The following is a 26369-nucleotide window of genomic DNA, read 5'->3' on the forward strand; positions in this document are numbered from 1 at the left end:
ATGGTTGACGTAATTAGATGGAGAAACCTTTAAACTCTACTTTAATATAATGCACAGCATTTTCAGGGGACGTGAGCTCGTGTCTAATCAATGTTCATCCTCTTTTTGAACTCCTGTTCTTCTACTCTACCTATCTTTCCTTATGACGGTGCAGTTAATATGTTGCCTCTGCTGAATAACGACTGTATACACTGTTTGTCATAAACTGGCTGCATTACCAGTGTTTCTGTATGAGCCACCGTCTACACTCACCTCCTTTATGTTGTGCTATATCCGGTGTGTCACTCCATAAAGCGTGACAGAGTGGGCTGGAGACATTTGGCCGGTCGGTACTCTGGGAACATGCTTTCAAACAAGTCCAAGTTTAATCTGGTCCAAATAAAAGGAACATGGATCAGACAAAGTGAGCAGTGCCAGCTGGCAGAGGGAAAGTTGTCAGGGGCTAAAATGTAAGTACTGAAAAAGTAAAAAGTAATTTTATATAGAAATAATAAAGCAGTGTTTATTGTGTTGAACAGCAATATAGAGGAAGGATTGTACACAAATGAAATAATACAGCTGAACTAATACCATGTTCCTTCACTTGTTCCACTATGTGTCCACTAATCTGCACGCAGCTTGGTTTTACTGTATGTTTAGTAGAATGCTCCATGAACTCAGACACATGAAATACCTTTCTATTTTAAGTTGAGGCCTCATGTACAGTACCGCCGTGGTATTCAGATCCTACAACATTACAGTACAGAAGTAGTTCTATGATAAGTACAAATCCTCTTACTGAATTTAATTCTTGTTTCCTTATTATGAATGACTTTCAGCTATGAGAACCAATCAGATCATGGCGTTTCCTGGACAGTGGTCAGCCCCATCGTATTCACCTACAGAGTCACTCAGTGCAGAAACCTGCTGGATCCCACAAATGACACGTTGCTCTGGGGTCATTTAGGAGACGAAGAACCTCAAGGCGCCATTAGTAGCAGCTCCAAACCCGTGAGGCGCTTTGTTGTCATTGATGAAACTGTCAATCGGCTGTACGGTTCCCAGGTCACTCAGTACTTTGAGCACAGACAGACTGTGTACAAGATTCTCCCTCTTCCCGCCACAGAAGAGAACAAGTGCCTCGAGCTTGTGACCAGGATCCTGGAGGAGATTCACGAGTTTGGTGTCGACAGGCGCTCTGAGCCAATCATCGCCATTGGTGGAGGGGTTTGTCTGGATGTGGTGGGTTTGGCGGCCTCTCTCTATCGCCGGAGGACTCCGTACATTCGAGTGCCAACCACTTTACTCTCTTACGTCGATGCCAGCGTGGGGGCAAAAACAGGGGTCAACTTTGCAGGTGGGAAAAACAAGCTGGGAAGTTATGTCCCCCCAGTGGCGACGTTCTTAGATCGTTCGTTCTTCCGGACTCTCCCACCACGTCAGATCTCTAACGGGATGGCAGAGATGTTGAAGGTGCCGATCACTGCATGATCCGTGGTCGAGAGAGTGGCTTTCCTCTCCGTGGTCGTGCATGTGGTCACCCATTAACAACAAGTGTGTCCAACCAGTGTTTTCACACTGACGTCCTGATTTAGAGACTGACATGTAGTACACAAAAATTGTATTTTAAGAAAATGTAGTTTCTTGAATATGGTACAAAGGATGTGAAGGCACATCCATCCAGGTTCAATAGGTTTTCATATTGTACTGAAATGACCTCAGTTCCCAGCAACAAAGGCCAAAAACAGCTAATGGCATCAGCGTATTTCTGAGAACTGAAAACAGTTGAAAGCACCTCTGTTTACAGGGATTAGTCTGATCCAAAACATGTAGAATAGAGAAGTCTACACAGGTGGTTGCGTGTTATGACAAATACAACTGATGCACTTTTCCTAAGACAGAACCATTAACACTTCTCAGTTTAGACAGAAGCATTATTCCTCCAACCATAACTCCTGTCAACCTCCAGGCAGGTGAGGTTTGATGTTTGACACTCAGAATGTGTTTTGCATGTTGGTAACTCATAAACTTTATAAGACAACACTGTTATTCAACCAGAGTGTTTTTTATATTTCTTATAATGTACTGTTTCATACTACAGCCAAATGCAAGTGATTTATTATTATGATGACCTTCATGTTGCAGTTTATATACATCTTCTTCTTCTTTATATAATTCTCCCAACTAACTTCAGATGGCTTTGATGAAGCACCGGGGCCTCTTCGAGCTGCTGGAGGCTGAGGGTGGGAAGCTGCTGCGCTCCAAGCTGCAGTCCTGCGAGAGTGACACCAGCTCAGAACAGGAAGACAGCGCTACAGCATCGACCCGCATCGCCATAGAAACCATGCTGGAGGAACTGGCTCCTAACTTGTGGGAGGACGATCTGGATAGACTTGTGGATTTTGGCCACCTCATCAGCCCTGAATTAGAAATGGTCAACAAGTAGCTTTCACTGTGTTTTTGTGAACTGTCCAGTAGCTTGTTTTTATAAACCCGTATTGTCCTAATTAGACATGAGACATTTTAATCTATGTATAACCACTTCTATCTTTTCCGACTGCACAGACAGTGTTGCCAGCGTTGCTCCATGGCGAGGCAGTCAACATTGACATGTCCTTCATGGTGTACGTGGCCCACCAGAAGGGGCTGCTGACAGCGGAGGAGAAAGGCCGCATCACCCAGTGCATGCTGGGCCTCGGGCTGCCTGTGTGGCACCGGGACTGCACACTGGCCCTGGTGCAGAAGTCCCTCAAGGAGCGTCTGAAACACTGTGCAGGCTCTCTGAGGATGCCTCTGCCCACCGGACTGGGACGTGCAGGTATAATGATGAGTATGACGCCTGTCTGTCCCAACAATTATTAGCGGTGGACAGATATTTCTTTTCTTTTTAATATTTCATTTTTTTAAAAACAATAACATCATCAAAACAATCCAGAATAAAAATAATCACTTGCAGTGGGAAAACCTTTTTACTGTGCTTATAATCCTGATGATACTTCGATACACTGACTTTTGAATACATAAGTTTCACAGAGTGGTATTAAGAGTATTGTATAAGTAAAATAATCTGGATACTTCCTCCTCCTCCACTGTACATCACATATATTTACAACATTTTTTTTGTATTTCACAGAAATCTTCCATGACTTGATTGAGGACGATGTTCTTTGCCAGGTTTTCCAGAAATGGACCGATGAGCTCGCTTCTACTGGGAACTGACAAAACACAACGTGTAACTAGAACAATTCACTTTGAGCACCATTATTTAGCATAAATATTGATTAAATGTGTTATATATATAGTATATATAGTATGTTCCCCATATTGTAGGTGTAAACAGATATGAATGTGTATTTCTAATAGTCACAGACTAAAGCTTACAGCTACATCTTTGTGCATGAGAATCCGTGTGTATAAGGTGTTGATAAATGCTGAATACCGGGACTTAAAGTGTGCTGTGGAAGAAAAACCCCAGCTCCACCAACATTCAACTAAAACCTTTAATATTTCTCACATCGTTTCCACATCGAGTACCAGTGAGTTTGTGTTCACTAATCTGAAACCAGTGCATACACTATACCTATTGCTACATTCATCTCATCATACAGACTGCAACAATAAGAGCAGTAGCAACATCAGAACGACGTCCGTGTGACCCACAGGAATGAGAAGGAGCACACAAGCGTCGAGCAAATGCAGTTCCTCATTTGTGGCTTACCCATATCGTGCAATGATGATTAACAACTGGGAGGTTCATTATGAGAAATCAGTCAGAGTGATGACTTTAAATCAACCACCACTAGCGTAATGCTGACAAGTCACATTGCAGGGTTTCAGTGGTTTTTTTGGTTCCAATAAAACAGACGACCTGTGTTCATTCAAAGACTAAACTGATACAGGCCCGTGTGGTCTGCACTGTTAATGCTCAGAACCTGGGGTTGCTGACCATATGGGTCAGTTTACAGTAGAATGAAGCAGTATTGCTTGAAACTGTGAATGGAAACGGACACTAACAATGCGGCTTCAGCTACGCTGTTTGTAGCTTTATCGCTATTTGATTATGGCAACACATTTTGGCAGTTGTTACTGTGATTTACATTCATACTAGTCAAAGAGACGCTTAATATTCAGTAGAACGTGGGGCCCCAAAGTGTTCAATATTAATAAAACAACAAAAAAGACAAGACATCATAAAACAAATAATAACATGAATAAATAAGCAGGCCTATAATATATACGCTAACATGCTCACATTTACAATGCTGAATGTCAGGTAGTACATGTAGGTGCATGTTGCAGGTATTTGGTCATAAAGCAAAGCACTGGACACATTTAATATTTCACCTGATCATGACCATAAATTAACAGAAGGTTAACACCATGAATGTCTGTACAGAGTATTATAGAATACCAATCCTTCCAATAGTTCATCTTTTACACTGGGCTGAACATTCACAGAGCCACACTGCTCCATGTATTACCATGATATGATGTATTACCCCAGTGACACCTTTTATTTTAGAATGATACGTTTCATGACTGCAAACTTTCAGCCGATCATATCGCACCAGCCTCAGCAGCTGGCTTCAACAACCACAGATATTTACGCTCTTGCAGCATTTGTGCCTTCCTTGTGCTAATGATTCAGAATTATTTCGACTTATACATTTCTTTTAGCAAATGAGAGCGAGCTGGTGTAATTCTGTGTTGTTAAGCCTGCAGGAAGGATTCAGATGGTGGTCAAAAGCTTCTGAAATCAAAGTGTCTTTGTGTGTTTATGAAAACTGACACAAAGTTCTGTAGAATAAGTTTAGTACTTTTTACTTTAGTCAGTTCAGCTAAAGTACCTGTAGTGAAAACAAAATAACCTATTTACTGATTGGTTTCTTATATTCATTTACTTCAGACTGTTTATTGGTACATTGACAAGAAAAAGTATGTGAACCTTTGTGTTCACATCACATTTTATGACAAATTAATGCAGAAAACCATCAAATTCAAAAAGGTTCACATGCTATTTCTTGCCACTGTATATTTTGCTCAGTTTACTATAATTTATTTCACAATGCCTTACTTATTCATATAATTTTGAACACTTTGGGATAAGCACAGACCCTGTTGTGTGGTTCTTAAGTCTGTAAGACTTATAGTGTTATATTGTACTAACATACCCTCTTTCCTGCTACTCTCTAAGGTAATTTTGCACTCTTCAGGTTAATCCATCAAGCACTAAACACCAGAATACACATCAACAAAATGTTACATCACTCCTCTTACATCACCAGGGTAACAGAAATGACTGTAAGGCACTTGACTATTAACTAACTATTAAAACAATAAATCACGTCGATACTTATTCATAAGGAGATCACATTGTGAAGACACGGTGCTGCACTACAGGCACAACTTCAACCATTGCATAGTTAAACGAAATGGGGGCTGTGCTGTAACTCGAGGACATCGAGGACTCTCGATGTGTGGCAGGTGGTTGCTAACAAAGACATAAGTACGCAATGTGCTACAACTGTCCAAAACAAACTGCAGAAATATAAAACAACCATACACCATAAAGAATCTATAAATCTCGTACAATATTCTGTATGCATTTGAAAAGCCAAATACAATAGTTACTTTATGCTCAGATAAAAATAAAAAGGCGAACAAGGCATGTTTCAGTGTTTGGACAATGTCATGCATTTCATACTAAATCTCAAAGCAGTCTCCTTATACTCCTTGGCAATATAAATGTTCACGTAATGGAAAAGAAACGCAAAATCATCCTCAATGGTGTAAAACAAACAATAATTTAGGAAATGGACACTTATAAAAACTGTGTCTGAAGTGTTACAATGTACAGTGTGTGCTGAAATAGTCAAATTGTTCTAGATCTGATCACTAAGGATTTAAAAACACAATAAAACGCGAGTCAACTCATCTTTCATGCCTCGATCGAGTAACAGTTTTGCAGAATGTAATACTGTAATACTACTCTTGCACACGTCAGAACTGCTTAGGTCTTATTCACTTGAGCTAAGATGCTTACAAAAATCTTCTTCTTGTTTATTAAGCAAATAATTAAAGTGTTTTATTAGTTTTGGCAGTGAGGAATGTACTGGTACAGTATCTGGATCATTCAGCACTGGGTGATGTCACATGTTTGGTGAAACCTTGATTGCTGTGCTGCATCTTGCTCATCATTGCACGGAGTAAAAGACTAATTTTAGCCCTTAGCAATGTTGATTTTGTTCATTTGAATTATTTTAGACTTTTTAGCTTGAGTTTTTTTCAATGTGCTTTTGTTTATTATCTAAGGCTTCTTTAAAAAAATGTTATAAATTAATTTTATGGGGAATGTGTACACAAAGTCCCATTTACATAGATACATAAATAAGATTAAATCTACAAGTGATTAATATATATATCAAGGAAGAAATTTTCAACTGGAAGACTGACAGCCAAAACATGTGCATAGCAATAGGACACTGATGTATACACATCTTAATAAGGCATTGGCACATTCAAGTTCAATCTAAGACACGAGGAGTGTAAAGCACTACAGTAATAAATAGATTTTTCCTTCTATTATTGCTAGTGATTTAAAAAGCAGTTTTCATCTCACCACAAAATATCTACATTTCTGACCATGATTCATAACTTCCCTAGATTCTTTGGAATCAATAGAAATAAACATAATCTAGCCTCTATCCAAAGATAAATGCATTTTTTTTAAATATAAAAACTTCTATTTTTTTGTAACTCATTGTCATCAAAGTATTGATTAAAGCAAACACTTTAAAATCAGTCCTTGAAATCAAGGTCGAAGGCAAAGGTATTACAAAAACTAAAAAAAAAAAAAAAAAAACACAGTAATGGAAAAGCTTCAATACATGTAAACATGGGTGGGGGGGGGGGGGGAGAAAATAAAAATACAACAAACAAATGGCACAAAAGAGGAGAATGCCTCTCCAGCAGCCGAGAACAACTGAGCCGCTGTCAGGAGCACTTGCAGCAGGATGGAGAGGTCGGCGATGCAGGTGAAGCGTCTTCCAGTAGAGGGTGCTAACAGCCCTGCTCATTCTCATCCATGCTTACACTGCTCTTTCGGCTGCTGTCCTTCGAGGTGTCTGGGGAGACGGACGAGAGCAAAGGGTCCCCTCCTCTCACTGGTGACAAGGTGTCTTCCATGAGGATGTCGTTGAGCTTGGAGCCCGGCTTGCTGTGAACGCTGTAGTGGCCCTCGGGGAAGTTTGAGTGGTCTTCGCTAAGCTCCAGGGTGCCGTGTGGTTCAGGAGTGCAGGCGGGGTGGTGTTGGTGATGGGGGTGGAGTGTGTACAGGTCCTGGTGGCAGTCCTCCAGAGCGGGCTCCTGCTTGATGGTCCGGTTCCCAAGTTCAGCAGAGCAGAGCGCTGAGGATGCGATGGCCAGACCATGAGCCCGGGCCTGCATCTCTAACTCCTGCACAGAGCGAGACAAGCAGTTACACTCAGCCACAGTCGCAGTCCTCTGTTCTTAAATTTAGATTGTTTCAAATGACTTGTGCCTCCATATTTCCTACCTTTACACAGATATTATATAAGTGCTGCTCTAATGAATTACTGCCTAACTACTGCTGAGCTCAATCGCACAGAGCCTGAGGTCTTGTCATGTGAAAAGCAACTAGATGAAAGTCTGAACAGCCGGCGTCCTCTTTGTTTTTTTCTATGCTCTTTAGTGTTTCTGCTCATTTTCACACAATTTGGATTTATCTCCTCAAAGTGGGATTGTTTCTGGGGGCTCATTGTGCCTCATGTGTCTCGTTTTGGTCGTTCTTTTTTACATCTTTTGGGTAGTTTTGTGTCCTGCACTGGTTGTTAATAAAAAAAAGTCAATATAATAATAATAGTAATATTATTTGTTTATAATTGGTTTGTGATAATACAGTAACCATGCAGATGCCATGGTTATGAGGCAGTTTGGTTATGATGCAGAACGTATGCTCACCTGTATCCTCAGCATCAGATGTCGGTTGGCATGCTCAAGTTTCTTCTGACGATTCTCCAGCTCCTTCGCCCTCTGCTGTTCCCGCTGTAGCTTCCTGATATAGTCCACTGATGCCTTCAGGATGGTGCCTTTGTTCCAGCGCATGTCTCTGAAAATCACAGAGGAGCGATTATTCTTACATCCTACACACTCTTGGAACCAACACTTTCGATGTCATGACATTTTTCAATATTGACTCAGAAAAACCAAATGATAGGTTTTCACTAAGGCTCACTCACTGCCATTCAGGCTTGTAAGGTTAAAAAGAGGAGACAGAGAAGAATAATGAGGAAGAATGAGAGTATAGACATGAAAATGAGGCTGTCGTGATCATCCTAGAACCAAAAGCAGGGTCAAAGGGCAGAGGAATGTGGGCTTAAAGTAATGTGTTTTTAAAATACCATTTTAACAATAAACAATAAATTACATCACCATTGTTTCGAGGATAGTTTACATATACACTGCCCGTCCAAAAAAAAACAAATAATCAAAGCTAAATATTAGTGTGTGTGATGAGACGGGCAGTGTATGTACGTTAACGTCCTGAGTGTGTCGGATGTTGATGCCTTTAACCATTTTGTGACAGATTCAACCTTCTTCTTGCACAGATCTAAAAGATCCACTGATTAAATGATAGGTGCAGGTCTGCCATAACATGCCATCTCAATGTGAGAGAAAAATAAATCTACACAAGTGTGTTCTAAAGTGGAGCTGAAGCTAATGTGAGGATTCAGTAGTGTGAAGTGAGTAACGCCAGACGTTACAGTCTTCTGCTTGATCAATATGTTTTGCAGCATCGTATTTATTGAAATTTGATTATGAATACTATCTGAAGGACTGTGCAGAGCTTGGTGAAGCAAGGCATGCTTCAAATAATATTTTTAAAATCTATGTTGAGTGAAATATTAAGTAAAAAATAAAACATGGATAGTTAATAAAATGGGAAACTTACGGGTCATTTGATTTTGGTATCAAAGTTCCCAGCTCCTTGATGCGATCATTGATGTTAAACCGTCGTCGTCTCTCAACTACAGAACAAAAATGCACAGTTTTGTTGATTATTTTTTCATGAAGTAACAAGACAGGTGTAGAAAACACTGTAGCACATCATATATTGTATGTGTACTTTATATGGGAACCAATTAAAACTCACTCAAATTGTGGTTGTCCTTCTTCTGTCGCTCCTTGGCCAAAGCCCTTACCTCAGCTTCTGAGAAATACGTTTGAACAATCAGTAAACTCAACAGTGCAGTGTGAAATTGTGCAGCAGGTAATTGTGACATTTTGGAGCTTATTAACCACACATACCCACAGGGAACCCTTCAGGCCTTTGATAGTTGTCAAATTTGCCACAGGATCCAGACTTATCCAGCATATGCATGATGGCCGGGGATTGTGAAACTATGTGATAAATAATGTAACACGTCAGTCATGTACAGTGAACATCTTCACACATGATTTCAAGGACTAATTATAAAATACTGCATTATGTGCTGCACAAAGTAGAAGAGCCTTGATGTTTCCCATACAATAGAGAAACTATTTTATTTTAACATTACCACTGCTTCCTGATCTGTACTTTAGTGGCACAGATTATGTTTCTTACCAGAGTATTCCCTTTTGATGTTGGGCAGGTTGGCAGGGCAGGAGTTGCTGATAGGCAGGCCTTGCTGGGACATACCCTGATTACCATACATGTCCATGAGGTTAGCAGGCACCGGGATCTGAGGGGGCACAGCAAAGACATTATGCAAGGATCACAGCCTCCTCCTGTATAGATGCTAATGAGCATCAGAGAACAAGTATGGGTGATGACAGGCAAATTAAACAGTGAGAAAAGGACCCACAGCTGTTATATTAATGCAAGTGAGCGTAGTGTCACTGGTACTGGTACTTTTTGTATTTCGTGGCTGAGAGTTTTTAATCAATACAACTCTTGTTTGGTAACATGAATTAAACTAGAGTCATGCCCAAATTAAGTTGAGTTTCTTTCTGTTATAGGAGCATTATAGATGTCTCATACTGTGACCTCGTGTGTTTGATTTGTCTGCAGGCGCAGTGCGTCAAGGTGAAATGACGCAAACACACATACATACCGTGCTAGCCATCTGAAGTCCTGGGTCCATCAGGCCAAGGATATCATCACTGTAACTGGACTCCAGACTAATAATGTCATCGATGACATCATCCATCTAAAACAAGATGATATACAGCACGGAGCAAAGGGCATTCATGATTAAGTGTGTAAAAGGTCACCAAAAGCATATTATGTGCATGATTGTGAGAAACTGTGTTAGGTCCGAATGAAACCTCACCTCTTTCTCGCAGTTAGAGTTCAGGGTCAGTAAGGCCATAGGGCTGTTGGGGGCGCTGTTGCCCGGCCCTGGCGGCATGCCCCCGTGGTCAGAGGACTGGTTGGGGCAGGGCAAGCTCAACGCCTGAGAGCCAAGCTTTCCCAGGTACCGCTTCACCTGCTGCTGCTGGGAGCGCTGAATGTGATACTTGGTTGGGTTTTCCAGGTGAGTCTGGACCTATTGAGGAGATGAGAGAAAAGAAGAAGGAAGGAAGTAGGAAGTAAGGTGGGAAAATGAGCAGAATAGAAACAAAAAGAAAATATAAGATATGTATTAGTGGCAATAAGAACAATGGCTATGATTATGGTTCCAGGAAGCACAATAGACTTGTTGTGGGGTTAGATAAAAATCATATTAATATGCATTTTCATTGTACATATTGAAAAATTAAGTCTCACAGAGGAAATAAATTTAAAATAACTTTTTGAAACTGTTTCAGTCTCGTCCTAATTTTAGGTTCTTTGAATATGTTTTTTTTTAGCTTATAAAACCTCCAAATATACCTCAAAGTCCTGTCTGTCCCCAGTCTTGCACAGTAATGACTATATTATTAAAATAAGGTTGACACTGATTTTAAATCCCAAGATGCATTATGCATGTTTCAATAGCTACAGTATCATCTCAGAGAGTCTCAGAGGCACAGATCTACAGAAATCTACAGATTTCTCTTTTTTTCCACACATCTTAAGTAACAGAAATTACTCACACACACACACAGATATATGTGTCTGCTCTCGTCGGTTATGGACAAATTTGATTTCAGTGGATCATTAATCCCCTCACAGCATTAATGATCCAGAAAAGCTACTGCAGGCCAATAAACAAACTTCAGAGACGTGTTTGTCGAGGCTGTTGCAGGGCTGCTGCATTCCAGCTCACATTTGCCGAGTCTATATTTAAAACCTCCCATTTACAGAATGTGTTGATGCAATGACGAAGAACCTCTGTGATTTTATTGAATAAAGACACTAACGCATAGATAGTTCATCGCAAATACGTAGACAGATAAGACATGCGTCAGCAGTGATTGTACTGGTGTTGAGACAGTAAATTAGGTAGAATCTCACCAGGCTCTTGTTATGTTCTCTATCATGCACACTGCTTATTAAAAACTATACAATACTTCTTCTCCAAACAATTCATTTTACACATACCTCGTGGGGATAATATCCAAGCATCTCGAGCATCATTAAAAGCAAACCGATCTGTCCACTTTAGAAACAACGAAACTAAAAAGCAAAACTTTTGCTATCTAAACGAAGAAGAGCTGTTTGCACCAGGAGAGTAACTCTGCTCGTATGAGACCAGACACATGCAGCTCAGCTTTTAAAGGCAGGAAAGGTAATTAGTTATGCATGTCAAAGAATCTAAGTGAACTACAATGAGCCTTTTCAAATTTGTGTTGTTTCATGTAAAATCTCAAATTATTCCTTTATGGTGTATCACTTGATGTCAGGATGTGGAGCTAACAGTTAGAGCCTTTGTTTTTGCAGGGCCACCTCCTTTACTGAAACATGCCTTGGGGCTGTCAATTTGCCCCATCCACTACTTTTTTTTTTTACTAACTCTGCAAATGCTTGGTGTGGATTCACTTTACAGCACTAATCATTAAGTCTGTTAAATCCTTGTTTGTCTGCAGCTCCTCATGTCTCTAAACGACTGTGCACGTTTAATCAGCAACAACATACACGCTGCCAGTTAGAACCAATGAATAATGGCTTCAGCTACTTCAGCTTTTAAATGTCTTAATGTATTTGTTCTGCTTGGGCCCAGATGATAGAAGGTCACAGGTTCTAGGCGAACTCTTCACTACCTCTGACATGTCTTCTGCCTCTTTGTAAACTCCTTCAGTCTGCACACTGCTACTGATATCTGACATAATATGGTTATTTCACAGATACAGAAAAAGATTACTGCCTTGAACAACTTATTTCACGACACGTTGCACTTAAAAAAGCATGCACTGACTTTTACTTCTGGATACTGATATTTTATAATCACACAGTGCAACATTTGAATTTCATTAGCATTTTCCCTGAGGAGTGAACTGTTCACTGGTGCCCCAGCTCACCTGCCAGCTTACACTTCTATCACAGTTTCAGTATTGAGGTCATAGTTAGTCATGGTGTTGTACCGGCCTGATCATACTCAGAGGTGTTTTTATTTTCCCGTTCCCCTCACATGCAGTATGAAAACAGGAAGCAGATAATCTAATGTTTCAAATAATGTTAAAATTTATAACTGCACTACTGTATTGTAATGAATTAGATTAACCAGGTGTGCTTAATACAGTGGGAACTGTGCATATTAAAACCATCAGCCCAGGTCTGCGAGTGAGTGTCAAATTTTTCCACCAACAAATCTCAACAAAACAAATCCTCTTTCAGAGCCTCTTTTCCACGCTCAGACACAAAATCATTGTTCTGCAGCAGATGCTCATGTGAGGTACATTAACATGCAGTATATCCTGCAGGTCTGGTCTGACTGAAATCACAGTGGGTTGTATATCAACATTACAGGGCTGTAAAGCTGACGCCGCTGAGGGGGGGCATATTTATGGCACATCAATGTCTCATTAAGGGTAAACATATTCCGCTTTCAGCAAAAGTGCAAAAGAATAAAATTCATTAGTGTTGGTCACTAATAGAATCCCTGAATCTTGACTTTGTTCTCATTACGATGTTTAACATTAGTGAAACATCATTACTGTTAACAACTGATTACAGCTCCACACAATTATCAGATCGTCAACAATACATAAACCAATATGATAATGCCCATCACAATTTCCCCGACCCGAAGTTGTCCCACACACGTCTGCTATGTTTTTTTCCTCCGCTTTTAATTCACAGCCCCTCAGTTTCTCTTATACTGTGGAAATGATCATTAACTAGTTGGAATCATAAATGACAAGACATCATTTGGTCCCTGCCATTGAACATGTTTTCCTTCTCTGTAAGGGAACAATAATCATTTTATAAATTTACACGTATGAATGTAGTGAAACAGAAACCTTTAATTAGAGTTCAGTGCCGGCCTCTCAGGATGTTGTGGCTGTTTACTTTTTGTTTTACATACTTGAACATACTTCGTCATTGCTGCACATTTTGCTTTCGCTTCTTGGTTTGTGTCCTGCGTCATGGTAACCTGGTAAAATCACTGAATCATTGCCAGGTGTTCCATACAAACATTACATATATTTGAATTTGTAGCTCTTTAGTGTTTGTGTGTGTGTGTGTGTGTTTGTGTGTGTTGGATTTTATCAAATACAGGCAAAATAATCAATAATACCACTAGTAAATCCTACGAACTTTAAAGATATGAACAAATCAAACACCTTCAGGTATATGATAAAGTTGTGAACAGGTATTTACATCTTATATGACACGTATAGTTACTATTACTGGTAACAGAAACATCTGACTTTGAATAAAGTCTATGATGAGGTTGTGAAAAAATACAATGTACATTTAACATTCAACATTTTAACATTTAACATTTAACATTCAACTTAGAGAAATACAACATACTTTGTCACATTTCAGTTGTTTCTGTTTCTTTCTTTCTAACCTCTACCATTAACCATCTCGCTGGACCACCGGGGTTAAGTAAAGTACTTGCAACTAGCTCCACGTCCACCACATACAAGAAAATAAAGCGAGTTAATCTAGATGATGTCTCCATGCTCAGCTGTGCCACTGAATTTACAAAAGTTTGCAAATTGTTTTCTAATGACTCCATTCCTCTTTCACTGTTCTTGTCCCCTGTACATCCACAGTATTGAAAAAGCAGTCCAGGGGATTACTGTGCTGCCTCACACCACTCTGATCTCTGAGGGTTTACTTTAATGATAACACGTATTTAGATGATCTCCATGTTCTTAGCTCACCAAAGTCCCCAAGAGGGCCACAGACCTCAGGCTGGAACATCCTGACCTTGTCGATACTGTTGCTTTTGCTATTATGAACTGGTGTGAGGGTGAAAAACGAGTTGTTTTTAAAGGGTGAACAAGTCTGCTTTTCATGGTGTGTTGTGTGGTGAGTCCACACTGACATCACTTGTACTGGGCCTTTGTCACAGCAAATAAACTGTGTATAAGGATTTGTTCACATAAAAGTAATGTCATTAGTGACTGATCTTTAACATACACCTCAATATATCTCTAACACTAATCATTCAGTTTGTCAGCTACCGAGAAGGCTGAGAAATGGATTACAGAGTGCTCAGTGCCAGCAGCCATGTCTCGAACTTTATGTTGCTCAGCTTCACTTCATCTTCTCTTTCCAAAATGCGCTGTTTGGAAATGTGACATCAAGTGTTCGCTCACAGCGTCTGCAACCGCGGCAAACAAGAATCCCTGTTGTTTATCAGCTCGCTTTTAGCCATCAACAGCCCCGAGGGCAACAGCAACACAACATAACCCCGAAAGAGTCCAAAAACACTGCAGAAGCATGCACAAAGCATCTTGCTGTACTGCGAGAGGACACAGGGTGAAAGCAGAATGACAAACAGTGATTTGTATTTTTTTCTATTTGCATGCTTTGGGCATTCCATGATTGTCCTACCAGGATACATTAACAAGAACACCCCTATTTGCTACGCACACTAGAAGAATGGGGCACTTTGTTTGACTGTTAAGCTGCTAACGTGCTCTGTGGAACTTGCAGACAACAACTGTGATGCTAATGTGAACAGCTACATCAGAGCGACCTGTGGTCTTCTCCGCCTCTGACTTATTGTCATGCCATTATGCAAAGGTTTGGCAAATTACCAACGCAACACAAACCTTGTGACTTTAAATGCTACCTGTTTTCTTAAGATTAGCACTAACAATCGAGGTCAGGTGAAAAATAGGTTGTGACCGTGTGGTTTGCTGTTTTATATACTCACACTGTGAGACTGTTCAATCATCAGCAAGGTAAAATTAAATCACTGTAAGCTTCATTTTGTAAAACAGTCATGTAAAACTTACATCAGAGTGCAGACTCAAATATTTTTAGACCAAATAAATAATATAATCTTCAGATTTACAGGTTAAACATGTTAAACTGAACTTAAATATCACTGTATGTGTTCTGGTGCACGCTGATTGTGAGCTACAGTACACTGATTGTGTAACCCCCCCCCAAAAAAAAAGTGCATTGTGTAGAGGGTTAAAGAGGACTTTGTTCCTTTCATGGCTCCACAAATCCTTAAAAAAATCTAGAAATCATTTTAACCCTTTTAGAAAGTTATCCTACACAAATATCAAAGCAGTGTTTTTTTTCCTCTTAAATATGCCATGGAATGAAAGCAGTGGGGGCTAATTACGAGCATTCTTCGCTGAATTAGCGTTCGGTGTGTGGTAAGGCTGTGCTCGCCTTTGTCTTGATCCCTAAACTGATCCCATACTTATTCCCCAAAAGGTCAGAGGTCACTTGGTTAATTAAGGGTCCAATCAGTCTTTAGATAAACTCATCTGAGCTTAATGTTTGCACTTTTTGAGGTCCAGCAGCTCTGCCTGGTACCCCTGATCTTTGTGTGGACTCTGTTAATCTGCCCACAGACATGGTAGCAGGTTAACCCAGCTCAACAGCGCCAAGCTGGAACGGCCTTTTCATTTCAGACTTCAGTCAATGAAGAATGTCTGTAAGCTCTCACCAAAGCAGTAAATTTACTCTAGCTTGTAACGTATTGTACACGGGGTGAGGGTTCGGGGTGGGGGCACCCTAAACCTCTCAAAGAGCAGTGGCTTATGGCGAGTAAGTAATGTTTATGCTGCGCGACGGGGCAATGTTTTCAATGGTTATACTGTATGCGTCCTTCACTGCTGGCCCATGCCACACACATCCAGGGTGATGAAAGTGTAGCAGCGCAAGTAACCATGAAATCTCCCAGAGTGTTGAGATGGATTTAGTTCAACAAAGATTACTCAATAGCTTACAGTATACTGGTACTATTTATACTAGTTTCTAGTGACAAATGATACAACTGAACAACTGATTAAACCTGTGTTTTCAACAGAGGAATCAAAACTTATAAATAGCTTATAAGCGACAACCCATCAGCTGTGTTATCTCTCTGAATGCAGCATTTTACAATGACAACGTCTAAGATCAGATTAGATTTAAATTTGTAGGTAGTGTGGACAATTTGTACAGTGTTTGTACAGAAAGCCTGAAGTTCACATTTTCAAAATAGAAAGACAGCATCTACTGGATGATTTAATAGCCTTGCAAAAACTGAAACAAACAAACAAACTAACAAAAAAAAAAAAAAAAAAACCCAAATGGAAATCATGTGATGCTCTCTAAAAGAGACTTGGTGTCTCTTTTATAGAGCAAAAAGAAGAATCTAGAAAAATCTAACCTCATATAAAAATGCAATTTTTCCACAAATGTTAAACAAATGTGAAATAGAATATACAAATTAAAATCTATGTACAGTAGTTTGTAGTCATAGCAGAGCTTTTATGTTATAAATCCCAGAATCAGACAGATACGGCCACAAAACAGCAGTAACTCAGTAATTCTCACTTACTGACAAGCACGCTCAGCGCTACGCAGCACAGCTCAACACGTTTCTGTTGATATATCATAGACATTTCGACATTTCAAAAAAACACACGCGAATGGACAAACACAGAAACTCACCAAACTGCCTTGTTAAAATGTGCCCTCACACACGACGCTCTCTACTCGCACAGAAAAATCTTAACAGTCTCCTGTCCCAGTGGACTGCCAGGGAATCAAAGCTATGAAAAGATGTGACTGTAGCTGAGCAAATAGGATTAAAGATGGCTAAATCCAAATGGTTGGAAGCACAGCATGCACTAAAGAGGAATTCTCTCAGGAAAGATAATCCCCATATACGCATTTTAACACACTTCACTCACTCCTGTGCTTTTTACACACAGTCATAGTAAAACCACGACTGCCTGACTGTCCACACGCCAGTCAATAAAATCTATAAATACAGCTCCGCCTGAACTGTTCGGACTGCACCAATGACACATTCAGCTTCTAATTTCAGAGGTGGAAACTTTAGACACATATTGTAGTAATTCTGACAAGCTGGTAATCATACATGCTGCCATATTTCCTCTTCTCCACAAACCACCTCTGCTGTTTCTTACCTTCAGCACCTCCATCGGCACCTGTGCAGCAGGTGATAAACTGACCGGGACGCTGACATTGATGGCGGGCGTCTGCGCCGCTGTGGTTTGTGGGTACTGAGAGGCCTGTTGTCTCTGCTGCTCCCGCCGCTCCTGCTCCTGAAGCTGCTCCCGCATCAGCTGTTGCCGCAACAGGATGCGTGATGTCATGGCCGAGGAACTCAGCGGGGGCTTGGAGGAGCCATGCTGGCCCGATGGGCTGCTGCCGAGGGCAGAGAAGATGCCAGAAGAACGGGGCAGAGACAGGGGGAGAGTGGGGATGTGAGGAAAAGGAGAGGAAGCAAAAAGGAGAGGTTTGGAAAGGTGAGGTGAAAAGAACAGAGAGTGGTAACAGAGAGAGGGTAGACAGAGGTCAGGTGAGGAAAGAGAGGTCAACCAAAAGAGACAAGGGGGAGAAAGATTAACACAAAAGGTAGAAGAAGATGAAGGGCAGATGGAATAAAAGGTTAACATGGTAAACACTGGATGAGAGGATGACTGAGATCAAAAGGAAAGAAGAACTGCAACCATGAGTCACTTGACGGATTAACTGACAAGACATTAAACAACAACAACAACAGCAACTACTATCATATAAGTCATTTTGAAACAAAAAATGTGAAACAATTACTGCTTCCAGCTTTTAAAGACATTCATCTGATGCTCTACTTGTGAAAATAAAGACTGTGGGTTTTGGATATTTAGAGCTCTTCTCTGACGTTTCATTGACGAATTCATAAACTGTTGGTAAAAGAAAACTATACATTTAGTCTAAAATGTAATTTCATATAGGTCAAACTTCATTCTTATGATTTTTGGGGAACAAAAAGCAACAGAAAGAGGAAACATTTTTCATAAAAGATTGCTTCAGTTTTCCCACTCTCTTAAATTTAGACGGGTCCTCCCCAGACATAGCCCTGCAGTCCTAAAATAGAGAGACTCTGCTGAAGCAGAAGTTGTCGGGATGAAGCCTTCATCGAGTGAGTGATCCTTTTGATAAAACTCTGTAAAACGTCTGGCCAATCCAGCTGTGCAGTAATCGCACTAATTAGCCAGTGGAGTCAAACGCAGCTCCGGTCTACAGCGTGTTCAGCGGCGTTGATCCCTCAACATACCATAATTTTTCCCCACGCACTGCATATAATCTCACTGTCTGATACCACACCCACTGAACCCTGCACAAGAGCAGAAACACACTATGCTATAGTATAAAATCCCACTTTCTGACTATTGTCTACCGTCAGTTGAGAGAAGATCCTACTGCACACTAACACTTCCATTCATATGTGAAGACAAAGCTGATGCAGAACAGCTGAGTGCTGATCCTGGATAAATTAATGAACTGGTAGATTTGATGACTGATTTAGAAGCAGAACAAAGACTGGAGCTTGTTCTCTGAAAGTACTTTAGCAGTTTGAGTATCTCAATCCAACTGCAATTGTTTTTTTTTTTTTATTCCTTTGTACTTCACCCAATACATAGAATTAGGTTTAGTGTTCATATGCATAAGTCCTTTGTCTGTGAGCAACTGTGTTTCCTTTCATGCCACAAATTTCCAACAAAAGTGACTGGATCTAATGCTAAAACAGCTTTTATTTTAGCTTTCATTTCCACTTTCAAATACTGAAGTCTTTGTTTTTTTCCCATTTAATCTACTTCACTGTTCGAGTTTCAAGACAACAGCAGTTTCATTTCCTTTTCTTTTCTCTCTTATAACAATTTAAAAAAATGGCCTTTGAATTTATTTGTAACAAGTCAAATTAAAAACAATTTTCATTAAGCTAGAACTGAATTTGCTGATTCAGCAGTAATGAAGATGCTCATTCATTTGAGTGCTGATCACCATAATGAACTTTACCATATGTATTCTTTAAGTAATGACACTTCACCATTATATTTTTGTATTAAGTACAATATTCCAGGAATTTTAGTAGCTCTCTTTCCATTTTATACTAGTTCACACACTGTAAGCATGATATTTATTTAAGATAAACCACACCGTTACCAGCTGCAGTATTGAAGTGATGCTTAGACATGAATGCATCAATAATTAAAATCCAATAATAATCCCAGTGGCTCCATGCTAATACAAAGAAGAAGACGATGAAGAAGACAACTGCTAGCATATGGATGTAAAAACATGGACATACACAATAGGGTCACAGATACTTGTAATGTGCTTTGATGAGAAAAAAAACTACACAAAAACAAAAACAGCTGTAAGTTTTAGCTTCTCATCACAACCTTCACCACTTTACCACTGGTCCTGAACACATCGCTGACAGATGCCCCTGAATCTGTTTGCGTGTAATAGTTTTGACAAAGACCCGTCTAATAAAAACGCGTTCACATCACTCTAGGCAATTTGAGTGACAACACACTCATCGTCACCTCAAGCTCAAGAAAAACCTGAAGGTGCAACAGCACTTCCAGGAATAAGAGACAGGATACAGACTCCACCTTACAACACTCAGTGTCTGTGGTACAAGAGCAAACACAATTACACGCTAAGGGCCCTGTCAGCAAAGAAATGTTTGTCTTTCCTCGAAAACTAAAATTTGGATGTAATGTAAATATGTAATTGTAATATATACTCTTTGTTTTGAAAGTATTATGCCGTCCCTATGTATTTCTGTCAGAAAGTCGCTTCAGATAGGAGTTCCACACAATTCTGCAACCTATAATAACTGGGAACATGGTGTGTATGTAAATTCTATTCATCCAATCTGAATTACTAAAGTACATCAACTCCAGCAGACAAAATAGGTAACAGAGAGATTGAAATAACCTCAAATATATTTGGTTCTTCACCAATATCATATATGATACTATATGACATGTAGGCTGTCATCGTCGCTCAGTCTGTACAACATTAAAAAAATACATTTCAGTTTATTACATCAGCTTCAGGTCGGTGATCAAAGAGTTTAACTACACTTGAATAATTACAGGAAATGATACCCCCTATGTTTCCAAATAGCTCAGGATTTTCTTTAATACGTTCCTGATTATGAGATAGAGTGTGTGTGTGTGTGTGTGTGTGTGTGTGTGTGCATGCATGACCAAACGACTCTCCACAAAGCAAATCTCAGCTTCTCTCACTACCTCTCTGTGTTTCTTCTTTTCAACTGTTCTGTGGCACATAAAAAGCTCTTTTGTCCTTTTTAACTTTTTCACTCGTGTGTGTGTGTGTGTGTGTGTGTGTGTGTGTGTGTGTGTGCACACCTCCTCCCATGTTTGTGTGTATCTCAAAGAAAGAAAGAAAAAAAAAAAAAACACAATGGCTGTACAGTCTCCAGGAGTCCCACCCACCTCACTCATGAGTCCTCTGATTCTGCTCACTATGCTGCTCCATCATACTCCATTAGTAGACAGAGCTGAGTCTTTGATGCAGGTTTTAATGACTGACAGCCAGCAACCAAAACAGGAAAATGAAGTAGCCTTGTATCTTAGAAGAGAAATAAGCAATATTGCTCAGTAGAGCAACAGCAGTCTAACTGCAATCAAATCACAGAGCTGTTAAAGAAAAAAATCTGTAATACAGAAACTGCACTATGAGCTTCACTGCTAATAACTGACTGGAGACACTTTGCACACCTAGTGACCCCTTTGTGATCAATAAACAGCTCCGCCTAATGGACAATGGTGGTAAAACAACAACCTCTTTTAAAACTAACAGTATTAAATCTGCGTCAGTTAAATTAACATATTTAAGCTTAAAAAAACAGTTTGTGCTTAATTGACTAATTAGAATTTAGTTTATTAATCAGATCAGATGTATCCCACACTATTCAAAGCAAAGCATGCTGCACAAGAAGAAATCAGCTAAAGCTATGATTGTATATACAGCTTTGTGCATACTGTCCTTCATGTGTACATACAGTGTTGTATACACACACATATCTATCTCCAAATCATGCCTCAATGCATACCAACAATATCACAGAAGCTGAAGTACTATACTCACACACAGTCAAATGACCAGGGTCTGTACACTTGCATTCCTACAGCCTCCATATTTATTTGTTTTTCCCCTGAAGGTGCACCACCCGCCCTTGGAGAGCAGTGAAAGTCATGCCGTTGGTGCAGCGCTGAAAGTGTGTCAGAGGGGGGAGGCTCCGGGGCCCGGCCTGGAATCTCCAATCGCTACACAGAGTCCCAGGCAGAGGACCAGCCCCGTCCAGGGCAACAGCAGAACGGGAAAGAAGAGAGGAGCGGGCAGGCGGCCACTGGAAACACACGGTCCATCAACACGTTGCTTCAAAACCACACAGATACGGTTTCACTGTGAGAGGTGTCGCCACTGTTGAATGACGGACACTCAATCGCTGTCCTGTGAAGACGTTATGACAAGGCTTTTTTAAATGAATAAAAAGTGAATTGTAAAGTGGGTCATGTAGTTTAAGGGACCACTCCACTGAAGGAAATGTTTTAGATGGATGTTGGCCCTTCACTGTGCAGAAAAATGTGTGTGCACACTTGAAGACTTGAGATGAGGTCTTCTGGACTGACTCAAATCAAAATGCATTTTTAAACTGCACATATAACACACTCATTCTACACAATCACACATTTACAAGAATTCAAATATAGAAAGAGACAACCACTGAAATCCTTACAAATAAAACACAATGCCTCTTTCAGTCTTTTAACAAAGTCATTAAACGCCATTCTCACAGAGAGAGATCTTTCATCTCTTAGCTCACCTACTGTAGTCAGAGCAGTGTTCTTGTTATAGCTTATTGAGAAGCAAGTGACGGGGGAACACGCCGGCTTTTGAATGTCACATAGATATAAAGGGAGTGCGGTGAGAAAAGGACAAAGACTGCCAAGCCGTCATCCTGCAAACTAGATGCTTGTGACTGTGATGTCTCCTTTTCTTTTTCTCTAGCAGACGCAGGTGCAGGTGTTGTACTCAGAACACAGATCAGGCCCTCCTGGCAGACTGTATGACCTCCCTGCTGGAATACAGCTCCGCGGTTATGACCCTTAATGACACTACACTGATCCACTTGTACTCCCCTGCTGATCGTGCACACCCCAATGTGCTGAAGGTGGCACCAAGCCACCGAGTCGGCGACTAACAAGCAATGCAGTGATGATCGGAAGCATCTGTGTGCACGTGTCAGTCATGTGGACCGTTCACTGAAAGGCTGCAGTTTAAATCATGTTTTGAAACATAAACGAGATGAGAGAGAAAGAGCGAGAAGAAACTAGCTGTAAAAACAACTACAACCAGCTAAATAGTCGAACTATTTACACAGCTCTAAGGAGAAGCTCTGAATTTAAATAGGTATGACTAGTTAAATACAGAGCTTCAGCAAAATACTACCACAGATTAGTAACAATAATTACGACAAAACAAAACAACACAGCACACTGGCACAATCGAAACAGATGTCAACCCAAACAAATACAAAGCCTTCTTTCTAGAGTCAACACAATTAGTCCATCAACTGATTAGTCGCAGAAAAAATAATCAGCACATATTTAACAACAGAGCAGTTTTCACAATGTGTCATTGACTTTGTCTAAGGGATGGTGAATTGATGCCTTTGGTTTCCTACTCCTTGTTGGACAAACAGCACATCTGAAGGGACCGTGAGCTTCTTGTGACGCAGTCTCATTGAACAGCAGCAATGAGACCATACAATAAGAGCATGGAAATGCTCATCTACTTTATGGTTTTTGGAATTATAAACAATCAAGACCATGTGATGCCAGTAGTCCTGCATCTTATCATTAGTTAAAGTATGTGTGTGTGTGTTTCCCTGCTGCCTGAATAATGTGAGCGGATTGTGTCTGTGATCTCTCAGCAATACATCCATGCAACTCATCTACAATCAATCACTGACTTGTGAGTTCTAAAGTGATCGAAAAAATTGAAAACTAAATAATAAACTTAATAAAACATTACTTTATCTTAATTACAAAAGACTTTTTTATTAGACTAATTTTCTGTTTCACTGTGCAGTAGGTGATGTTCTTAAATGTCTTTTCTCCCACAGAGGGAACTAAATATCTAAATATATAAATACAAATTTGTTTAAAATCCTCCATCAATCCATTCATCCTGCTAATTAAGACTACTGTTAGAGAGATACAGCGCCTCAAATGCCAGAGCAAAACAAAAGGGGGGTTAATGCATCCATAGAGATCATCAGGTTATTTGCGGGGTTTTTTCAGTTTGCCAGGAGCAGCTGGCATAGCTTCAGCCTGAGGGCCTTATTTCTGTAATTAGGTTCTGTGCCCTTCGTAATTCCCTTCATTTGTTTTCAGTAAGTTGGCTGGCTCATGGTACCTCTGTGACCTCCACTGCTTATACAAGAAGGCAACACAGCGTCCAAAGACAGTCAACAGATCCATGTTATTGACACTTTCAAGGAAAATTACTTCTCAATTTTACAATAACAGACAATAAGCATGCATGATAAAGGATTCATCTAATGATTCATGGCTGAAACTAATGACCAAGTAGAATATTATATAATAATATAATAATAATATGAATATTATATAATGAAAATGCTTTTGCTGCTGACTACAACAGGACAAGGTGAAATACACATAGTACACAAAAATCAATGTACTAACAAAAATTAAAAGATGCATTTGAGCTCCTCACATGTGAGGATTGTTTGCTCTTTTTGCTTGTTTTTCTCATATGAATGTACACTGAGGGCCTGTCAGGTTGTGATGTATCATAATTACCTGAAGATGTCACATTGGACTCGTGGGCTTTTTATCCTTTATTCTCAAAAACATTAAGAGATTAATTAAAAATTTTATTTTGAAAGGAATTACTCTGTATTTACTTAGATTGTTAAACCAAGATTTGGTTATGTGATGCTGTGTGTGTGTTTGCAGTGTTTGCAGTTCCTATTGGTCACCAACAGAGGCTGACAGAGATCACACATTACTCATTTTAAAACTCCAGAAGCAAAACAAAAAGAAAATTGAGAGGATTTTTTAAAACACAAATGGAAAGCAGACCTGCTGACTTTAAGATGCGTTCGAGTGATTGTGACTGTAGAACAGGTCGTTCTGACATCATCATATTTTACTGCAGCCGCGACACCTGTCTGTGTCATTCAGCCCCCCCGGTACGTCTTACATCATGGATGAAACTCTTCGGCCTCTCTGGCATCTCTGTCTGGGACTCCCGACGGGAACACGTTGGTCCCAACACCAACTTTCACAACCATCAACGTCTGACTCAGCTCACTGTCACAGGCTGTTTGCTTTAACTTTCTTTTGACATGTCCCTGTGTTTTTAAATGTAATCCTGTTACAGTTTTCATAAACACGCAAGTTGGCATCAGCCTGTAGCATACTATAAATATACAAGAGTATTAAAATAAATGATTTGATATGGTAACATGATCAATATTTTGATGAGTGATACATCTGATACCAAGACAACCATTTAAATATTGCCCCAGGAGATAGAGAGTTTATGTTTCAAGTGGATTTTCTCACACACCCACTGGATGAGAGAAGACGTTGAGGTGCTCATGCTTTCATTAAACCATGTATTTTTATTTACTGTTGATATTCTTTTAAACATTGATCAAAACTAAAGCTGATTAAAAGACTTCCCTCTGGTCAAGATTCAAATACAAGTTGGGAAAAATGTGCAGAGAAGTAGTTTCATTCGAGTGTAACGTTGACCTGATATTTCTGATCACGGTCTTACTTGCAGCCTTATTGAGCTGTTTTTTTGGAGCAGTCAAAGCTACAGCCTGGAGAGGTTTTACAACGAATCCGAGAAGGTCAAATAATTCTGCTTGATGGTTAAGTTTGTGTTCGTATTTATGGGACACAGCGGAGTGGAAGGAGGCTCATCTCTAGCTTGACGGCCAAAAGATGCATATTGTAGCTCTTATTCAGAATTTTGTGCAATTTCAAATGTGAACTATTTAGACGCAGCTCTTGCTTGGGTCTTTATATTTAGAGCACGTTAAACATTATAATACTTGGACAGCTACAGTCAATGAAAAAAAGACAAGTTCATCTTGAGCAATGTAAAAATAAAAGCCTCAAATGTAGGCTATTTATGAACAATACTGTATATATGAAGAGGATGACAAACATATAACCTTTGTCGAAAGCTGCTCGATGCATCAGAAAGCATAACTTAAGCTTCTAATACTTTCAGTCTCAATATGGCTGCTGCATAAATATTTGTAGATAATTTTCACGCCGCGTACGCTTGCAAAAAAAATGATCCCCCTCAACTCTCAGTTGCAGATATAACACATCCACTGCTATATTTATACAGCTTATTTACACTGCATAGAAGACTAGTTTCACCGCCTGTCTCACATCTATATTAGGCACAAAAAGTCTGGCACGTCGTCTGTAGCCATTTGAGTGCACTGTCAAGCTGATACGGAGACAGCGAGAAATCAAACACATCTGCGAATGTTAAGTAGTCATTTGTCACGATTCGGATTTCAAATTTAGCAACAGCGGGGGGGAGCCATGGCAAGACATCACACGAGTCAATAATCAATCGATCTAATAATAACTATTTTTGCACAACAGCATCTCACAACGCAGTCTTTGTGACTAATATTATGCTGGGTCATCCTCATGTGATGGGAAGAGGAAGTGGGATACCTTCAAATGAAACAACTGCACAGACGACTTCACATATTCCAAACCCAACAACATGAAATAAAATAACGTGTGATTCTCCAACAACCAGCAGTCGTGCTTCACTTATGCTGGGACGTGAGTGCCGCTACTGCTCCAACACAGCACGGCTCAGATTCAGCCTGCCTACGTGTAACAGTATAATGACATTTCACTAATGAGGAAATTGATGAAATTCACTTAAAAAATGCAGAACTGGGTTAAAGGTAAGGGTCGCCTGGGATGAA

The 26369-nt window shown here is 40.0% G+C and overlaps 2 protein-coding genes across 8 annotated transcripts in view; one reads left to right on the plus strand and one right to left on the minus strand.

Annotated features, from left to right (window-relative positions):
* LOC113167204 (2-epi-5-epi-valiolone synthase-like) lies at positions 1–6887 on the plus strand. Its single transcript, XM_026367625.1, has 6 exons — positions 1–9; positions 295–449; positions 819–1452; positions 2174–2413; positions 2545–2797; positions 3113–6887. Exons 1-6 carry the CDS (start codon positions 1–3, stop codon positions 3196–3198), a joined length of 1377 nt encoding a protein of 458 aa, XP_026223410.1. The 3' UTR covers positions 3199–6887.
* Positions 6873–26369, minus strand: part of LOC113167696 (melanocyte inducing transcription factor) — a 21602-nt gene continuing 2105 nt past the window's right edge. The window contains exons 2-10 of one of the 7 annotated variants that reach the window (XM_026368502.1): positions 17467–17704; positions 10314–10529; positions 10095–10190; positions 9605–9722; positions 9307–9399; positions 9152–9205; positions 8951–9026; positions 7960–8107; positions 6873–7434 (exon numbers count right to left, since the gene is read on the minus strand). In XM_026368502.1, coding sequence (XP_026224287.1) covers positions 7039–7434; positions 7960–8107; positions 8951–9026; positions 9152–9205; positions 9307–9399; positions 9605–9722; positions 10095–10190; positions 10314–10529; positions 17467–17704 — 1435 coding nt within the window. In that variant the 3' untranslated portion in view covers positions 6873–7038. Of the gene's footprint in view, positions 7435–7959; positions 8108–8950; positions 9027–9151; positions 9209–9306; positions 9400–9604; positions 9723–10094; positions 10191–10313; positions 10530–17466; positions 18681–26369 lie in introns of those variants that run through there. The other 6 variants (XM_026368500.1, XM_026368501.1, XM_026368499.1 and 3 more) reach the window with 6 other exon arrangements.

This window comes from Anabas testudineus, chromosome 7 (assembly GCF_900324465.2).
Source record: "Anabas testudineus chromosome 7, fAnaTes1.2, whole genome shotgun sequence".
Taxonomy (NCBI): domain Eukaryota; kingdom Metazoa; phylum Chordata; class Actinopteri; order Anabantiformes; family Anabantidae; genus Anabas; species Anabas testudineus.